Source organism: Petaurus breviceps, unplaced genomic scaffold (assembly GCF_028583685.1).
Source record: "Petaurus breviceps papuanus isolate PSGF00001 unplaced genomic scaffold, PetGlider_PUasm1.0 90919, whole genome shotgun sequence".
Lineage (NCBI taxonomy): Eukaryota > Metazoa > Chordata > Mammalia > Diprotodontia > Petauridae > Petaurus > Petaurus breviceps.
The window spans coordinates 25,687,852-25,704,411 of NW_027187378.1; the positions used below are offsets into that span (position 1 = coordinate 25,687,852).

The window sequence follows — 16,560 nt, forward strand, 5'->3', positions numbered from 1 at the left end:
CATTTAACCTCTGTCTGAATCAGTTTCCCCAACTAGAAAATGGGGATAAAAACAGCACTTATCTGTCGAGGTTGTCGCGAGGCTCCAATGAGATAATAATTGTAAAGTATTTAACACAGTGCCTAGCACATAGTAAGCACTATATAAAATGTTGGCTATTATTATTTTTCACATTGGAAGCACTCTCAGACCCTGTGGCCTCTCCCTCTGAGTGGCTGGTTCTTCCCAGACCTCCACTGTAAGGAAGAGGCCCAGGCCAGCCATGTCTTCATTCTTCTCCAAGCTGCACAGCTGACTCATTTCCGTAGGCTTTTCTCTGCCATGTCCCATCACCACGTACCCACATCTCCACCTTCACTGCCCCTTTTCAGCTCCCTTTTATGTGTTGTCTTCCCATTTTAGAATATAAGTTCCTTGAGAGTAGGGATTGTTTTTCTTTCTGCTTATATTTATATATTCATCACTTAACTTAGTATTTAGAACATAGGAAGCACTTAATAAATGCTTAGTGATTCACTGAGCACTCATCATCAATAAATGTTAGTTATGACCTAAGGGTTCTAAAAGCAAAGATGCAACTGTAAACCTCAATAAAAATGGTAAAGTTTTCCCCTATAAAATAGGCATTAATGCACTGCACAGATTATACATGGGACTGGCTCTGATGTTCTATAGACATAGATTCTTTATTGCTTTTAGGAACTATGATTTTATTGGCAGGGGTACTCCCTTCTATAGAAGACAACCCTCTATGACTTAGTAGATGGCCTTGGAGATTTCTATGGTTGAAAATTTATCATCCTGGTGAAAAGCCTTTTCTAATTTAGTCAGACAGGTTCTTGGATGGCAAAAATACCACCTGTCACTGGACATATTTGTTGTTATTGTTCAATCGGGTTCAACTCTTCATGACCCCATTTGGGGTTTTCTTGGCAAAGATACTGGGGTGCTTTGCCATTCTCTTCTCCAGCTCATTTTACAGATGAGGAAATTGAGGCAAACAGGGTTAGTGACTTGCTCAGAGTCACATAGCTATTAAGTATCTGAGGCTGGATTTGAACTCATGAGGATGAGTTTTCCTGACTCCAGACCCAGTGCTCTATCCATTGCACCACTTACCTGCTTCTAGGAGACTTCATTCAACAAAATAAATAACAATAAAACACATTTAGTAAATGTATGAAGCACAGTACTTGGTCCAAGATAAAATAAGAAGGGTGCCTGAACCTAATAGTTAATGAAACAAGTAAAGCCATCCCCCTAATTGTACCTACTCCCACTCAGGTACAATGGTTCCCAGTTTTTTTGGAAGGAAGAGTTGCTTTTAATTTCTCTAAAGACTCAAGGTGACCGTGGCCAGTTAGAGGATTGAAAATAATAAAGCACCCAGGGAAAGCAGGGCTACCAACAACACCTTCAGAAATATTGGGAATCTTGGCAGACTTCGGAGTGGGTTGGGAAACTTGTCAACAGAAATTGACTTGGAAATCAATTCAATTCAATATGCATTTATTGGAAGCCTACTATGTGTCAAGACATAGAGACAGAAAGATAAAATAAAAACCAATCCCTGCATCCCTTCTCTTGCTGTTCATCAGCTCCCACAGGTGCAATTATCATCTCTATGTCCATGACTCTCAAATCTATATATCTATCCCTGATCTCCTTACTCACCTCCATTCCAACATGACCTAAATGCTAAAACACCATCTGATGTTCTGTGGACATCTCAAACTCAGTATGTCCAAAACAGAATTCTTTATATTTTTCCCAAAATGTATCCTTCCCCCAAATTTTCCTCTCTCTGGTGAGGGCACACCATCCTTCCCTTCACTCAGGTTCACAGCCTATGACAGAGATTCACTATCTCTACACTTCCTTCTCCCACTATATCCAATCAATTGCCAAATCTTGTTGATTCTACTACTACCACATCTCCTGAATCCAAATCTTCTCTCTGTGCCAGTTTCACCTCTACCACTATACTATTTGGACTCCTTGCTTCCATCTTTTCTCTTCTCTAATCTTATCTCTTGCACAGCTCCCAAACTGGATATTCCTAAAACACAGATTTCACTATGTCACTCCCCTAATAAAAAATCTTCCATAAAAAAACCTTCCATAGTTCCCTATTGCCTTTAAAATAAGATACAAAATCTTTGTTCTATCATTTAAAACCTTCCACCTATCTTCCCAGTCTTAATACTCTTCACATAGAGTCAAATTGGCCTGCCAACTTTTGCTTGTATTTGACATTCCAACTCCTACCTTATGTGCCTTTGTACAGATTGTCACCCCCAAAGTCTGGAATGTGCCCCTTTCTCACTTCTACTTCTTAGAATCTCTGTCTTCCTTCAAAGCACGGGTACTCTTACAGGAGGCCTTTCCTGATCTCCCCACTTGTTAGTACTTTCTCCCTCTACAATTTACCTTGTTTAAATTCAGTGGTGTACATATTGTAACCTTCAGCAGAATGTAAGCTCCTTGAGGGTAGGCAGTATTTTATTTTTGTCTTTTTATCCCCAGAAACTGCCACAATGTCTTACATATAATAGGCAATTTATATATTTATTAAATTAAATTCAGGTAGTATATTCTACTGGGAAATATAATATGTACCTATTAGATAAGTAAAGACAAGATAATTTAAGGTAGGAAAGAGCTCTGATAACTAAAAGGATCAAGAAATACTTCCCATGGGAAAAGCTACCTGAGTTGGGCCATAAAGGAAGATTAAGTTTTTAAAGTGGCAAACTGGGAAGGGAGTGTATTAGAGGTATGTGGTCCAACGTGGACAAAGGCTTATCCCTTTGTGGGAGAGCAAGAAAAGAAACACCAGGTTTGGAGAATAGTAAATAGGTGGGTTTGACAGGAATGTAGAGTGCATGAAGAGGAATAATATAAAATAAGTCTAGAAACAAGACTAGACTAGAAACAGATGATAAAGATCTTTAAATACAAGATAAGAAGTTTGTATTTTATACTAAAAGTAACAGAGCATCACTGAAGCTTCTTGGGTAACAGTGAAACATGTTTAGACCTACACTTAAAAGAAAATTATTTGGTGTAGAGACTAAGAGGAGGGAGAGATAAAGAACAGGGAAATCAATTAAGAGACTATTACAGGGGAGGTGAAAGTGATGTCCAGGAGAGAAGTGAAGGTCTTGACTGAAGTAGTGCTCATGTTTGTAGAAGGAAGAAGACAGACAGATGCAAGAGAAGTGGCAGTAAAATTTACAAGACTTGGCAAATGACTGAAGGTGGTGAGCAAAGAGTCAAGAATAACTCCGAAGCTGCAAACCTAAATAACAGACACAAGGAAGTTTGGAGGAATAGTAGGCTTTGGTATTTGGGGGCTTGTTAAGGGAAGGGAATATAACATGAGTTCTATTTTTGAACATGTTGAGTTTGAGGTGCCCACAGGATAGCGAGGCAGATATATCTAGTAGACAGTCAAATAATACTCTGAGATCTTCCAATAGAACCCAATCTTTGAGAGAACCATACCCCTGAAGCTGTAATCATTTAAATTAGAACTAGGAAGGATCTTGGAAATCATGTAGTCCATCTCACTTGTGTTACAGATGAGGAAACTGGGGTCTACAGAGGTTAACTGATTTACCCAAGGTTGTATAGTAACTACCTAAACCATGATTCAAACCTAAGTCCTTTAAAATCCAGTGTATTTTGTGCTAAACTTCCCTCACCCTCTTCCTCTAATAACCAAACATTTATAAAGACTTAAAATATACCAACCTGAATATATTTTACTTTGAAGAGCTGGAACATTGGGTCTTTTCCCCATAGGAAGTCTGCTTAATACGGCTTTCAAGCTGGAAGGCATCTAGCCGTTCCTTGGGGTTAAAAGCCAACATGTCGTGGAGAAGTCTACAGAGATCATTTGGGATGGACCTCTTTTTCTTCAAGGGAATATGCAGCTCCATGCTTGGGTTTTCTAGCATTGCCTCCCCAACTGGTATTATGTCCTTCCCTTGGCATATGTAAGTTCCTGAGAACAAGATGAGGGGCAAGAAAGAAAAAAAAGTGACCTGTTTCTAAATAAACTCAGAGATGCTACATGCAACAGAAAAATATAAATGGCAATACATAAAACTCAGCCTCAAAGGTTACAATAGCCTCTAAGACTAGATGATAACAAATGAATTGCACTAGAGATTAAAAGAAAACCAAATAAAGACAACAGGATTTAAGCAGTGAATCTTCCTAATTTGACCAAATAGCCAAAGTCAGTCAAGAGTACACCAAAAACAGATTTCCAAAAGTATATTATGGATTGTTACATTCTTAAGATAAAATGCCTTTAATATACCACTAAATACAAGTTAATAGATAATTTAACTAAGATGCAGGATAAAGACTGAAAATCCAGATTAGGACATTGAGGATTTGACAAGCTTCTCTCACTACATCAAAAACCACAAAGATAGATGAAAATAGAAATAACAGCTCAGAAAATGTTCCCCCAATACCAATAACACTAGGCAAGTCTCTTACAAGAAAAATGCCTGATTTTTTAACAGTTCCAAAATTGGTTAAGAATTAATTTTTATATCCACAAAATCATATTTGACCCAGGTAAACTGTACTTTATATAATGGAGCCAGTCACAACTCAGGAAGTGTCAGACACTTTTTTTTTGCCTTTTGGAGGGCAACTGGGGTTAAGTAACTTGCCCAAGGTTACAGGACTAGTTTTTGGGGGTGTGTGTGTTAAGTGTCTGAGGCCGGAACCAAACTCAGGTCTGGACTGCTGGACCGGTGCTTTACTCACTGTGCCACCCCCCAGATACTTTTTTAATAAAATAAAGAGAAAAGCAGTACATTCTTCAATTCACTGTGCAACTTTTCTTCAGAAAAACATGAAAAAGGTAAAGATATCTTTGTTCCCATAATGTTTTAATATATTCACTAGAAGGACATGGGGGTGAGAAGTAAGTAAGTGGATAAAGAGCAAGAGTCAGGATGAGCCAGGTTCAAGTCCTACTTTTCACACCCCCTAGGGGTGTGAACTAAGGCAAGTCAAACTTCCAGCAACTTAGGCAATTTTTTAAGATTAGGAAATGCATAGTAGTTACCAGTCTGAATTGGTAAAGGGAATTTGTTCCAAGTGGAATTCCCTATACTGATGAAATCACAGACCCAAATCAAAATTCACCAGCTCGCTGAAACAACTGGAGTAGTACCTCCCTCCATTTGAGAGACAAGACAATAGTGGCCTGTTCAGCCAAACTACTTTAAAGCTAGACTGTAAACTGATTGAAGGCAGGGATTGTGTTTCTTCTTCACAGCTCCTCCAGCTCCTAGTACAGTGCTGGGTATACAATAGTTACTTAATTAACATATGTTAAATCATATGTTTCTTAAAATAAGTCAACATGCATGAGGGCTAGTTATAACACAAGCTTCTTTGTTAAGACTGATCTGGACCTCCTTCTGAAGCCAAAATTGAGTTAAATGCTCCCCACACCCATCTTCTCAAATTTAGTGATTTCAAAAGCAAAAGGCAAAGTTAATAGCTCTGAAAAACCTGGAAGGGGACATAGAACAAAAGTATTTATTTGCCCCTTAGTCATTTGTTATTAAATTGGTTCTACTCTGTTAACTGCTAATGGATTTATGTAGAATTTTATATGTTTATTTGATTGTTTTTGTTGAATGTTATTAAGTTTATAATAATACTTTTTTCAAGTAAATAGTTCAAATTCCATTACTCTGATTCTTGAACCAAAGATAAACTTAAATTAAAACACTTAGGTTTTATCTTCAGCACCTTCTTCTTGGGTTTTTTCCCTGAGATGTTCTCATTTTCTCCTTTAAAAATGTAATTAGTGAACATTTTATTTATTTTTAAAATAGTGTTAAGTTCAAACAGTCTTTTTTATTTGGCTGATTATAAGTATCAGCTATCATCCCCAATTAAAGTCTCACTTTGTTAGCTCATCAAGACATGGAGGTGACCATAGGTTCTCCATTGTATTCCTCAAATAGTATCTCTTTGAAAAGAAAAATAAAAGAGTCAAAAAAATAATAGATTACTCTTCGGTTTTATACAAGACAGATAGAATGAAGATAAATTATTAAATTCAGATTAGTACAACATAGGACAGGACAATCCCTACACTCACTGAGTTTACAATCTACTTGCTGAGATAAAAATATATGTATATGTTGTTCATGTTGTTGTTCAGTCATGTCCTACTCTTCATGACCCCATTTGGGGTATTCTTGGCAAAGATAATGGGATGGTTTGCCATTTCCTTTTCCAGATCATTTTACAGATGAAGAACTGAGGTAAACAGGGTTAAGTGACTTGCCCAGGGTCACACTGCTAGTAAGTGTTTGAGGTCAGATTTGACCTCAGGAAGATGAGTCTTACTGACTCCAGGCCTGGAGATCTATCTACTGCACCACCTAACTGCCCCATAAAAAGATAAAGTGCCTAAAATTGTCCATTTTGAGTGTCAAGTGAATGGCAAAGATAGCGATAAGTACTGTGTATTTCAAAGGGAAAGCCGTCACCATAGAGTGAAACTGTCAGGAGAGGTTTCCTCAGGAAGGATTTTAGTGGATTGCAAAATCGATAGGAGTCAGCAATGACATATGGCAGTCCAAAAAAGCTAATGCAATTTTAGGCTATGTTAAAAGAACAGTATCAGAGTCATGTCTAAAAGGCAACTCACCAAGCAACTCCTTCTCAGAATCTGCCTCCCTAAAAGTAATCCTCTCAATCATGGCCCAGAAAATTATCCCAAGGGCAAATATGTCTGCTTTGGCTGTGTAGCTGCCTTCCCACACTTCAGGAGCCATATAAAAATCCGAACCACAGGCAGAAGAAAACCGGTGCTGATTGATATTCACTCTCCCTTGGCATACTTTACTCAGGCCAAAATCTGTTACCTAAAAAAACAAAGGGTGAGAGTAGTTAATTGAATCAAGTATAAAAATGTCCAATTCCACTGAGATAGATCCTCTTGGCTACCAAGTGAATAGTGAAGACCTTAATGACTTGGACCTGGATTTCCAGCAAATTAATTGGGAATTATGTAACTGACCATGATACTTTACCAGACAGATCTTCATGAAGAATTCTTCTCTATCCATTATGCCCCCTTTTTCATAATTGGCCTAGATTCTTAAGAAAAGGGGAAATGTGAGCAAAGTGGACTCTCCTTTTATGATATACTTGGGAATTCTGCTGTCTCAATACCACCACCCCCCTTCTCCCTTTGATTAAAATTGTACCCTTGATTAAAACTGCCTTCTCCCTTCATTACATAGCCCTAGGACAAAGTGGATGCTGTAATTCATAATTAAATGTAAAAATGTTTCCAATGTAGAAATTTGTTCTTAGTCTTTTTTTTTCTGATTGTGTCCAACAATCTGGGACCCCCAAGGGGGTTTTCTTGACAAAGATACTAGAGTGCTTTGCCACTCCCTTCTCTAGTTCATTTTACAGATAAGGAAACTGAGGCAAACATGGTTAAGTGCCTTGTCTAGGCGCATCCACCTCTTAAGTGTCTGAGGCTACAATGGAACTCAGGCAGAGTCATTTTCGTGACTTAAGGTCTGGCACTCTATCCACTGCACCACCTATCTGCCCACAGCTAGAAATTTATCAACAGCATAAATTTATCACCTATTTCTTGAAGTTATAGGAAAAATGTTTCTGTTCCTGAAAATATCTTTTAAACTTGCTTTTGAACAGCAAAAGTACTATAGACTGCTCAGTGCTAATGAGGAGCAGGTTAGAAAGGGGCCTTAAGGCTCATCATTCTCAGTCAAACCACCATAATATCCCATTTGATTGATGTGGTGCTAAAACCCCAAAGTTCCCTCAAGAATACAACCAATAAAAGAACCTTTTTTTCCTATCAAGGATAGACTTGTAGATACAAAGAACAGTTTAAAAGGTCAAGTGTCACTAGAATATAAAGAATGTAGAAAAGAGTAAAGTGTCCTTAGACTGGAAAGGTATGAAGGGTTTTAATAGCCAAAAAGAGTATTTGATCCTGAAGGTAACAGAGAACCACTGGAGCTTATTAAGTGGGAGGATGATATGGTCAGACCTGTGTTTTAGGAAGATCATTTTGGCTGCTGAGTGGAGGATGAAATGCAATGGGGAGAGACAGCATAAGGAGACGAATTAAGAGGGTACCATAATAGATGAGGCCCTGAATAAGGGTAGTGGCTATGTGAGAGACAAGAGAATGTATAGGAAAGATGGTGTGAAGGGGGAAATGACAAGTCTTGGCAACAGATTGGATAGTGAAGTGAGGAGATGAAGAGAGTGTGAAAGAAACAGTGAAGATGATACCTAGGTTGAAAGCCTGGGTGACTAGGAAGACAATGATGTCCTTCATAGTAACAGGACAGTTGGAGAAAAGAGTAGAGACTGAAACAAGTTCTGTTTTGGAGATATCTAATTCTAGATGTCCAAAAAGTAGTTGATGACACAAAACTGGAGGTTAAGAAAAAGGTTGGGGATGGATAAAGGGATCTAAGGAGATTCTAATTCAGGGGTGGGGAATCTACAGCCTCCCACTTGTGGCCTTCTAGGTTCTTGGGTGTAGCCTTTTAATGAAGTCCAGGTTTTACAGAACAAGTACTTTTATTAAGGGAATTTGTTTCAATCCAATTAAATCAAATATATGGGAACTGAGGAGAGTACCAAGTTAGTGTATAGCAGAGGTTCTTAAAGTGTGATCCAAGGACTCTTGCAGATCTATGGGATCAAAATTATTTTCATAATGATACTAAGACATTTTAATTTCTAACATAGTAAATATCAATTGATATAACCCACATGAACAAAAGCTCTTGGGGGGGGGGTCTCTTCAATAATTTTTAAGAATATAAAAAGGTGCTGAGACCAAAGAATTTCAGAACCACTGACATAAAAGCAAAAGATAAGAAGGCCAAGGACAGACTATGGGAGACCGACCAGCCACAGTTTGTGGGCATGACTTGGATGAAGATTCAACAAGGAAGACTGAGAAAGAATCATCAAGGTAGGAGGAAAACCAGGAGAGAGTGACATCACAAAAAAACAAAACAAAACAAGACAGGAAAAAGTATCCAGAAAAAGAATAATCAATAGAGTCAAAGGTTCTGAAGAGGTCAAGAATGATGAGGAGAGATATAAAATCATTACATTTAGCAATTAAGAAATCATTAGTAACTTTGAAAATAGTAGTTCCAATTGAATGATGAGGTCAAAAGTCAGACTACAGAAGTTCAGAAGAGCAGGAATGGAAAAGAAGCAGAGACACAAATTGTAGATGGATTTCTCAAGGAGTTTAACCACAAAAAGGGACGGGAGGGATATAGGATGATAACTAATAGGAGTGGTCAGATCAAAGGAGGGTTTTTTTCAAGGATGAGGGAGCAGTAGGCATGTTTGTAGGTTGTAGGCAGGCAGCCAGGAGATAGAAAGACTGAATATCAGTAATAGAGTAGGGATAATAGAGTGGGTAATCTACTTGGAGAAGACAGAATAGAACCAGATCATGACACAATAGAGAGGGGTTTGCCATGGCAAGAAAGACAACTTCTTTATGTGAAACAGGGGCAAAAGCAAACATAATGGGCAAAGACACCTGAAAGATATAAGGAGAAAGAGGGAAAGGGAAGCTCTCAGTGAATGGCCTTAATTTTTGTGCCTGATGTTGTGGATACAGTGACAAAAATGAAACGGCCATGCCTTCAGGAAGCTAATATTCTATCAGGGGGAAACCACAACCATTGAAGCAAACACAAAATACATTCAAATTAAATACAAAATATACTAAAGGTCAATACAAAACATATTCAAGGTCAATACAAAATTATGAGCTAAGGAAATTGTGGCCTCGTTTAGAAGGTGCTTGAACTGAACTTGGAATGAAGTTAAGGATTCTAGGAGGCAGAGAGGGAGAACGTGATAGGAAGGGTGGTAAGGGGGCTGCCTGTGCAAACGCACAAAGACAGGAGATAGAAGACTGAGTATGAGGAATAACAAGTTCAATTTGCTGAACTGTAGAATGTTTGAAGGAGAATAGGGTCATTTCCTTAGCTCCTAATTTTGCATTTGCTTTGTATGTGTTTTGTATTTACTTACCTCTGGGTTTATCAATTCCCCTGATAGAATGTTAGCTCCCTGAGGGCCAGGTCTATTTCTTTTTTGTCAAGTAATCACAGCATCAGGAACAGTGCATGAGTAATAAACTTGAAAAGATAGGCTAGCTAGAGTCTATATTAGACGAGAGAGAACTAAGGCAGGGACATCAATTTAAAGGCTATCTCAAAACTTCGGACAAATGGTAGTGGTCATGTGAGCAGAGCAAAGAGAACAGATGCAAGAAATGTGGTAACAGAATCAACAAGTCTTGGCATCTTGATTGACTATGAGGGATTTAAAAGAACGAACAGCTGAAGATTATGCCCCTGGGTTAACTGAAAGTATGGTGTCGCCCTCAATCTTTGTTTTACAGATGAGGAAACAGACTTGAGATTCCCTCCTTTTGAACTGGACTAGACTGCAGCTGGCAGACTGGGTGAGTAGGTCACTAGAAGAAAGTGAGTAGGGAAATACCAAGATCCAGGATATAGTAGGGCAGGGGAAGGAAATAGTCCTCCCTCTTTTTGTCCCCAAGGAAGGTCAATGAAAATCAAATACAAGATCTACCAGGAAAACAGGAATATCACTGGGTCATTGATGTAGAGCTACAAGGGAGTTCAGAGGCCATTTCTGGTCCTAACCCCCTCATTTTACAAATAAGGAAAGTGAAACCCAGAGAAGTTTTAGTGACTTGCCCAATGTTATACAGGGAACAAGTGGAAAAGTTTAGGATTCGAAATCCAGTCCTCTCTGGCAGACCTAAAATTTATCTGACCTAAAATTATATTTAGACTTAAAAAAAATATGTAAACCTATCTATAAACTCCTATACACTGAGGAGAAGCAAAATGAACTCTGGCTCCAGAAGAAACTAATACTACTTGGAAAGCACTTTGCAATAATTTCTCTTTCTCCCATGAAAATTTTAGTGTCCCTGAAATAGAAGGGCCTACCCAGTAAACTTGGCCTCAGTTGCTTTCACCTCTAGTAGCCTTAGAGTAAAACTGTAGGTCTAAAGTTACCCATTCAGAAAAGCATTATTCTTTCCGACCTGGAACTCTTTCAGACAAGCATAATTATGTTGACTGATCTCCCAATTAAGCAGTTCTTAAAAAACACAGTAAAAGCTGTGTTATCCTGCACTTCACCAATAGGAATTGACTGGGCATGTCTGAAAACATCCTCATATAAATGCTCAGTCTAATGACCAGATAGATGGATCGTCACCCACAAAGTCAACACTAAATGTCTGTTGAGTCAGATTCCCAATCAGAAGGAAGGACTAGTCCAAGCTACACCTAAACAAGAACAGCTTCTACAACCCCCATCCAGCCTTTGCTTGAAAATACCTCATGAGAAGGAACCCATTAATCAGCCGAGTATACTTCTCAATGATTGTAACTGATTTCTTAATGCAAAGAACATATGAACAAACATGAATGAATAAATGAATGAGCAGGTAACAAGAAACCACTGTAGGATTAATATTGAGGGCATTATGAAATTGATCTTTTAGGAAAACCAGTTTGAACGATGAATGAAAAGCATGTGGAGAACTTTCCTTAGGATCAAAGCCTCTCAAAAGCACTTTCAAACTTTCCCTTGATGGGATATGGCATTCCACTCCTCTGAAATAATTCTGAATGCCTTTTACATAGTAGGTACCCAGTGTATGCTGATCTGATTTAATCAGAATTTTAAATTAATTGACATTCCCTTCTACCCAACCCCCTCATGCCCCTAGTCCCAACCCAGGCTTCCCCAACTTGCCAAACAAAACTTTTATTATGTTATTGTTCACAGTCTCTGCAACCTTCTCCTGGAGGAATTAGAGTCAGGCTCCACTTCAAATCTCTTGCTTCATGTGGCTCTCAAAAGCTTAATTTCTAGAGCTCTACCCAGATTTCTTCCTACTGAGAATGATCATGACTATAACAACTTCCACTGAGAACTAATTATTAAGAAAGTAACACAAGGACCACATAGGCACAATCTCATTAATCCAATCACTTGAGATAAAAACCTGATGAGAATTAGTGAGGGTTACAACCTTGCAAGAGAAAGACCCACAGGAAAAACAGTAAGTACCAAATCCCTCTGTTCCCAAACTCTGATACCTAACCAAAACTTCAGGGGTATTCTGCTAATCTTTGTGGCTACTGAAAAGAGTTACAGGATAAACTAAACCAATCATCTTCTTCTTGTTGTTCAGTCATTTCAGCTGTGCCCAACTCTTTGTGACCCCATTTGACATTTTCTTGGCCAAGATACTGGAATGGTTTGTCATTTCCTTCCTCAGCTCATTTTACAGATGAGGAAACAGACAAACAGGGTTTAGTGACTTGCCCAGGGTCACACAGTTAGTAAGTGTCTGAGGCTGGATTTCAACTCAGGAAGATGAGTCCTCCTGAGTCCAGGCCCAGCACTCTTACCCTATCCTTATAGATAACACAAAGCATGCATCAATAAATGTGTATGGTGTACCATATGTGTTTGTGTGTGTATGTGTGTGAATGTGGACAAGTCAGGGATAAAAATGATCCCACTAGTACCAGGGAAATAACATGGTGTAATAGAAAGTGAATTGGAAATGGAATCACAAAATCTTGGTTCCAGTCCAAATTCAACCACTTACTGGCTGCTTAAATGGGAGCTAGGTGGCTCAGTGGATAGAGTGTTGGGCCTGGAATCATGAAGACTCATCTTCCTGAGTTCAAATCTGGCCTCAGACATATACTCGCTATGTGACCCTGGGCAAGTTACTTAACTCTGCCTCAGTTTCTTCATCTGCAAAATGTAAACTGTATCAATTTACTTAATCTTTCTGAGCCTCTCTCCCTTTTCATGAAATGAGGAAAATGTTTGTATTAGTTTTTGTGAGGAGTAAATGAGATGTTTTCTATGTACAGATGCTATATGGATATGCTTTGTAAATACATAGTACTACACAAATGTGAATTATTACAGCCAAGAGTTTTCATCAACAATACAGAACTTAGCCATCATCACCAAATTCTATCAAGGTAGTAAATTGCCCAACAAATGATCAGTCAAGAAGTTAAGATCCATTAAATGCCTACCAAAAGCTCAAATCGAAGAGGGCAACATGTTTTTTAGAGATTTGGCAAAGGATGGTCTCAAAATGAAGGTCTACAAAGCAATCCAAGCTTAATTCTGGCATATAAAGAAACTCAACTGCAAAACTCATTACCAACACAGATGTCACATCCTGCTTCTGAAGCCAGTGTCACTGATGAGCCATGATGAATATTCATTGACAGCACAAACACCTACAATAAGATCATAGAATAGAACCAGTCTGCCAGCACTCAAGTGATGCTCACAACACAGCTCTTATGAGCTAGACAACCTCTCTGGGTCTCCAATTTCCTCATATGGGGGGGGGGGAGAAGAGGGAAACTGACTAGAAAAAGCAACCTGTTGTAGTAGAAGTGGGGCCAGAAAATCTAGGTTTAAGTCCCAGCTTCACTTCTTGCGACCTGTGTGACGAGAGACAAGCTACAATTCTAGGGGCCTTAATTTCCAATTATTGATAAGGATAATAATACTCTCTCTCACAGAGTTAATGTGAGGGAAATGCATTGTAAACTACAAGACATATAACAGTAAACTGATAAGGGCTAAAGAACTTTTAATAATGTTCAAAAGCTTCATTCATATAACAACTACCACCCAACCCCTAGGTAAAATGCCAACAACTTCTAGAAAGCAGGGAAATCATTAGGTTGGGTTTTTTTTTCCTCTGTATACCCAGGTCTAAAATAGTGTCTTGCACAGAGTAAGGCCTTGATGTATACTAAACTGATTCATTCTACATATATTTAGTGGAGTACTCAATAAGTCAAAGACATTGTTCTAGGCATTATATGGGATATAATTGTACAAGACATGGTCTATGAATCTAAGGAAGCTTGCAATTTATTAGGAGAAATAAAACAAACTAGAAAACCACCATTAAGAGCATGGGTATGAAAAATTTATGAAGCAGAATTATAAGAGCAACTCCCTTTGCTATCCATCTTCATTTTTTTACTGCAGTCTGAAAAAGATCAAATGACCTAGTTGTTTATGGGAAGGGACCTCAGGTCATCTAATCCAACTGCTTCATGTTCCTCCTTCCTCTCTCAGAAAAATCTCTCTCTATCCCTTGATCCCAACTCTTCCTGATTCCTAGGAAAACTGATCTCTGTGCTCATGCCCTGCCACTCAAGCATCTACTTTCTTCTAGCCTATTGGGGTCCTTCTTCTCTGCCATTTAACACACTCAAGCCTCACCTCTTTTGAATGAAGAACCTTCAACTTGACCCTATAACTCCAGCCTGTACCATGTTATTTCTCCAATTCCTATATTTTGTTGTTCAGTTATGTCCAACTCTTCATGACCCCATGGACCACAGCACACCAATACTGTCTTTGGAATTTTCTTGGCAAAGATACTGGAGAGATTTGCCATTTCCTATATTACCACACTTCATAAAACAAATATTCCAAACTTGCTGCCTCTAGCTCTGCATTGCCCTTCTCCTTGAACCTTCTGAAATGTGGGTATTGTATCCACTGATACTACTCTCTTCTTAGGATCACAGATATTGAAGTGGAAAGATTCTCAGAGGTCACTTTGTCCAGTGGTATCAAACTCAAAGAGAAATGGACACCACTAATCTATATATAAGGATCTCTGTGGGCTGTATATTGACTTGATTTTAAAATCTGATATTATCTATGTTTTTATTGTATATTTTGTATTAAATATTTCCCACTTACATCTTAATCTGGTTTGAACAATTATTTGGAGGGTTATGCAACAGATGTGGCCCATAGGCCATGTGTTTTGACAACTCTGAACTAGTTTAATCTTAGAGGATTTCAACCCAGTTCCTCTACCTCCAAGTTAATACTCTTTCTACTGTACCATGCTACCTTCAATCACCACTGACTTCCCTTCTTGAGAAATTTCAAGTCCTTTTCTGTTTCCATATTCCTTGTCTTAGACATTTGTCCCTAATAAACCAACTCCTCTCCTCGAAACTCTCACCATCCTTGACTTCTTTGGCATTACACTATTCTGGCTCTCTTCTTTCTCTGAACACTCCTCTATCTTCTCAAATGTGACAATATTTGTAAGGCACTTGACACAGTGTTTGTCACATAGTAAATGCTACATAAATGCTTGTTCCTTTCTCCCTCCCTTCCCTACCTGTCCCCTGTGTATACTCTTCAGATCCCAGATCTCTCTTTTAACATTCTGTTTTAGAGAGCTCATTTATTCTCATGACTTCAGCTATTACCTCTATGCCAGGGACTACAAACGTTTGTCTCCAGGTGCAAATTCTTACTTGAGCTCCAATCCCATATGTCAAACTATTTGCTGGATCTTTCCACATAAGTCTGTAGGATTTAGAAGAGAATTTAAGTGTCATCTATTACAGCCTTTTGGTTTTATAAATAAATGAAGAAACAGAAGTCAGAGAGTCAAGCTGAGTTGTAAATAACGGGGGAGAAGGGAGAGAAGTATTTATTAAGCACCTACTATGTGCTAAACACTTTACCAGTATTATCTCATTCAGTTTTCACAACAACCCAGTGAGTTGGTGCTATTATTATTTCCATTTTATAGCTGAGGAAACCTAGGCAGAAAGAGATTAAGTGACTTGCTTGGGAGTAGACAGCGAGTGCCAGAGGCCAATTTTGAACTCCACTCTTCTTCGTACCAGGCCCAGCATTCTGCACACACTGGCGCCACCTATTGCCTGCTAAATAACAAAGCTGGGATTTATACTCAAGTCCACAGTCTCTAAATCAAGTACTTATTCCACTGTCACACCTCCTTCATGGATATTTCACTGTCACCTCAAACCCACATATTCAAAACTGAATTTAATCATCTTCCATCCCATATTAGTTCTCCTACTACTAGCAATGGCACTGTCATTCAAAGAGCAGCACAGAAGAGTGGAAAGAGCCCTTGCTCAGGAGTCAGGAGACTTGGGCTGAAATGCTACCTCTGACATTTCAGCAAGTCACACAAGCTCTCTAGGCCTCAGTTTTGTCATCTGCAAAATGAGAAAGACTGTACTGAACGGTCTCTGAGTTCCTTCTGGCTCTAGATCTATGATCCTATAATCATTCCTTTTTGACAGGATTGCTAAACTAGAAATGTCATCAATATAGTTTACCTAGACTTTAGGGAAGCATATGATCAAGTATTTCATACTATTTTGTGTAAAAGATAAAAGATATGTGGGATGGGTGATGCTATAGCTAGCTAGATTAAATACTGGTTCAATAGCCAGATCTAAAAAGTTGTCATTAATTCTTTGGCGTCAACTTGGCAGAAGGTTTCCAATGGAATGCCCCAGAAATCTATACTTGGCCCTGTACTATTTCACATTTTTATTGATGACTTAGACAAAAGCATAGATG

At 38.6% G+C, this 16,560-nt stretch overlaps 1 protein-coding gene across 2 annotated transcripts in view; it reads right to left on the reverse strand.

Moving 5' to 3' along the window:
- LOC138151809 (serine/threonine-protein kinase 35-like) overlaps positions 1-16,560 on the reverse strand; it is a 42,698-nt gene that overhangs the window by 19,630 nt on the left and 6,508 nt on the right. The window contains exons 3-4 of one of the 2 annotated variants that reach the window (XM_069075378.1): positions 6,701-6,917; positions 3,757-4,009 (exon numbers count right to left, since the gene is read on the reverse strand). In XM_069075378.1, coding sequence (XP_068931479.1) covers positions 3,768-4,009; positions 6,701-6,917 — 459 coding nt within the window. In that variant the 3' untranslated portion in view covers positions 3,757-3,767. The remainder of the gene's footprint in view (positions 1-3,756; positions 4,010-6,700; positions 6,918-16,560) is intronic. The other variant, XM_069075380.1, reaches the window with a different exon arrangement.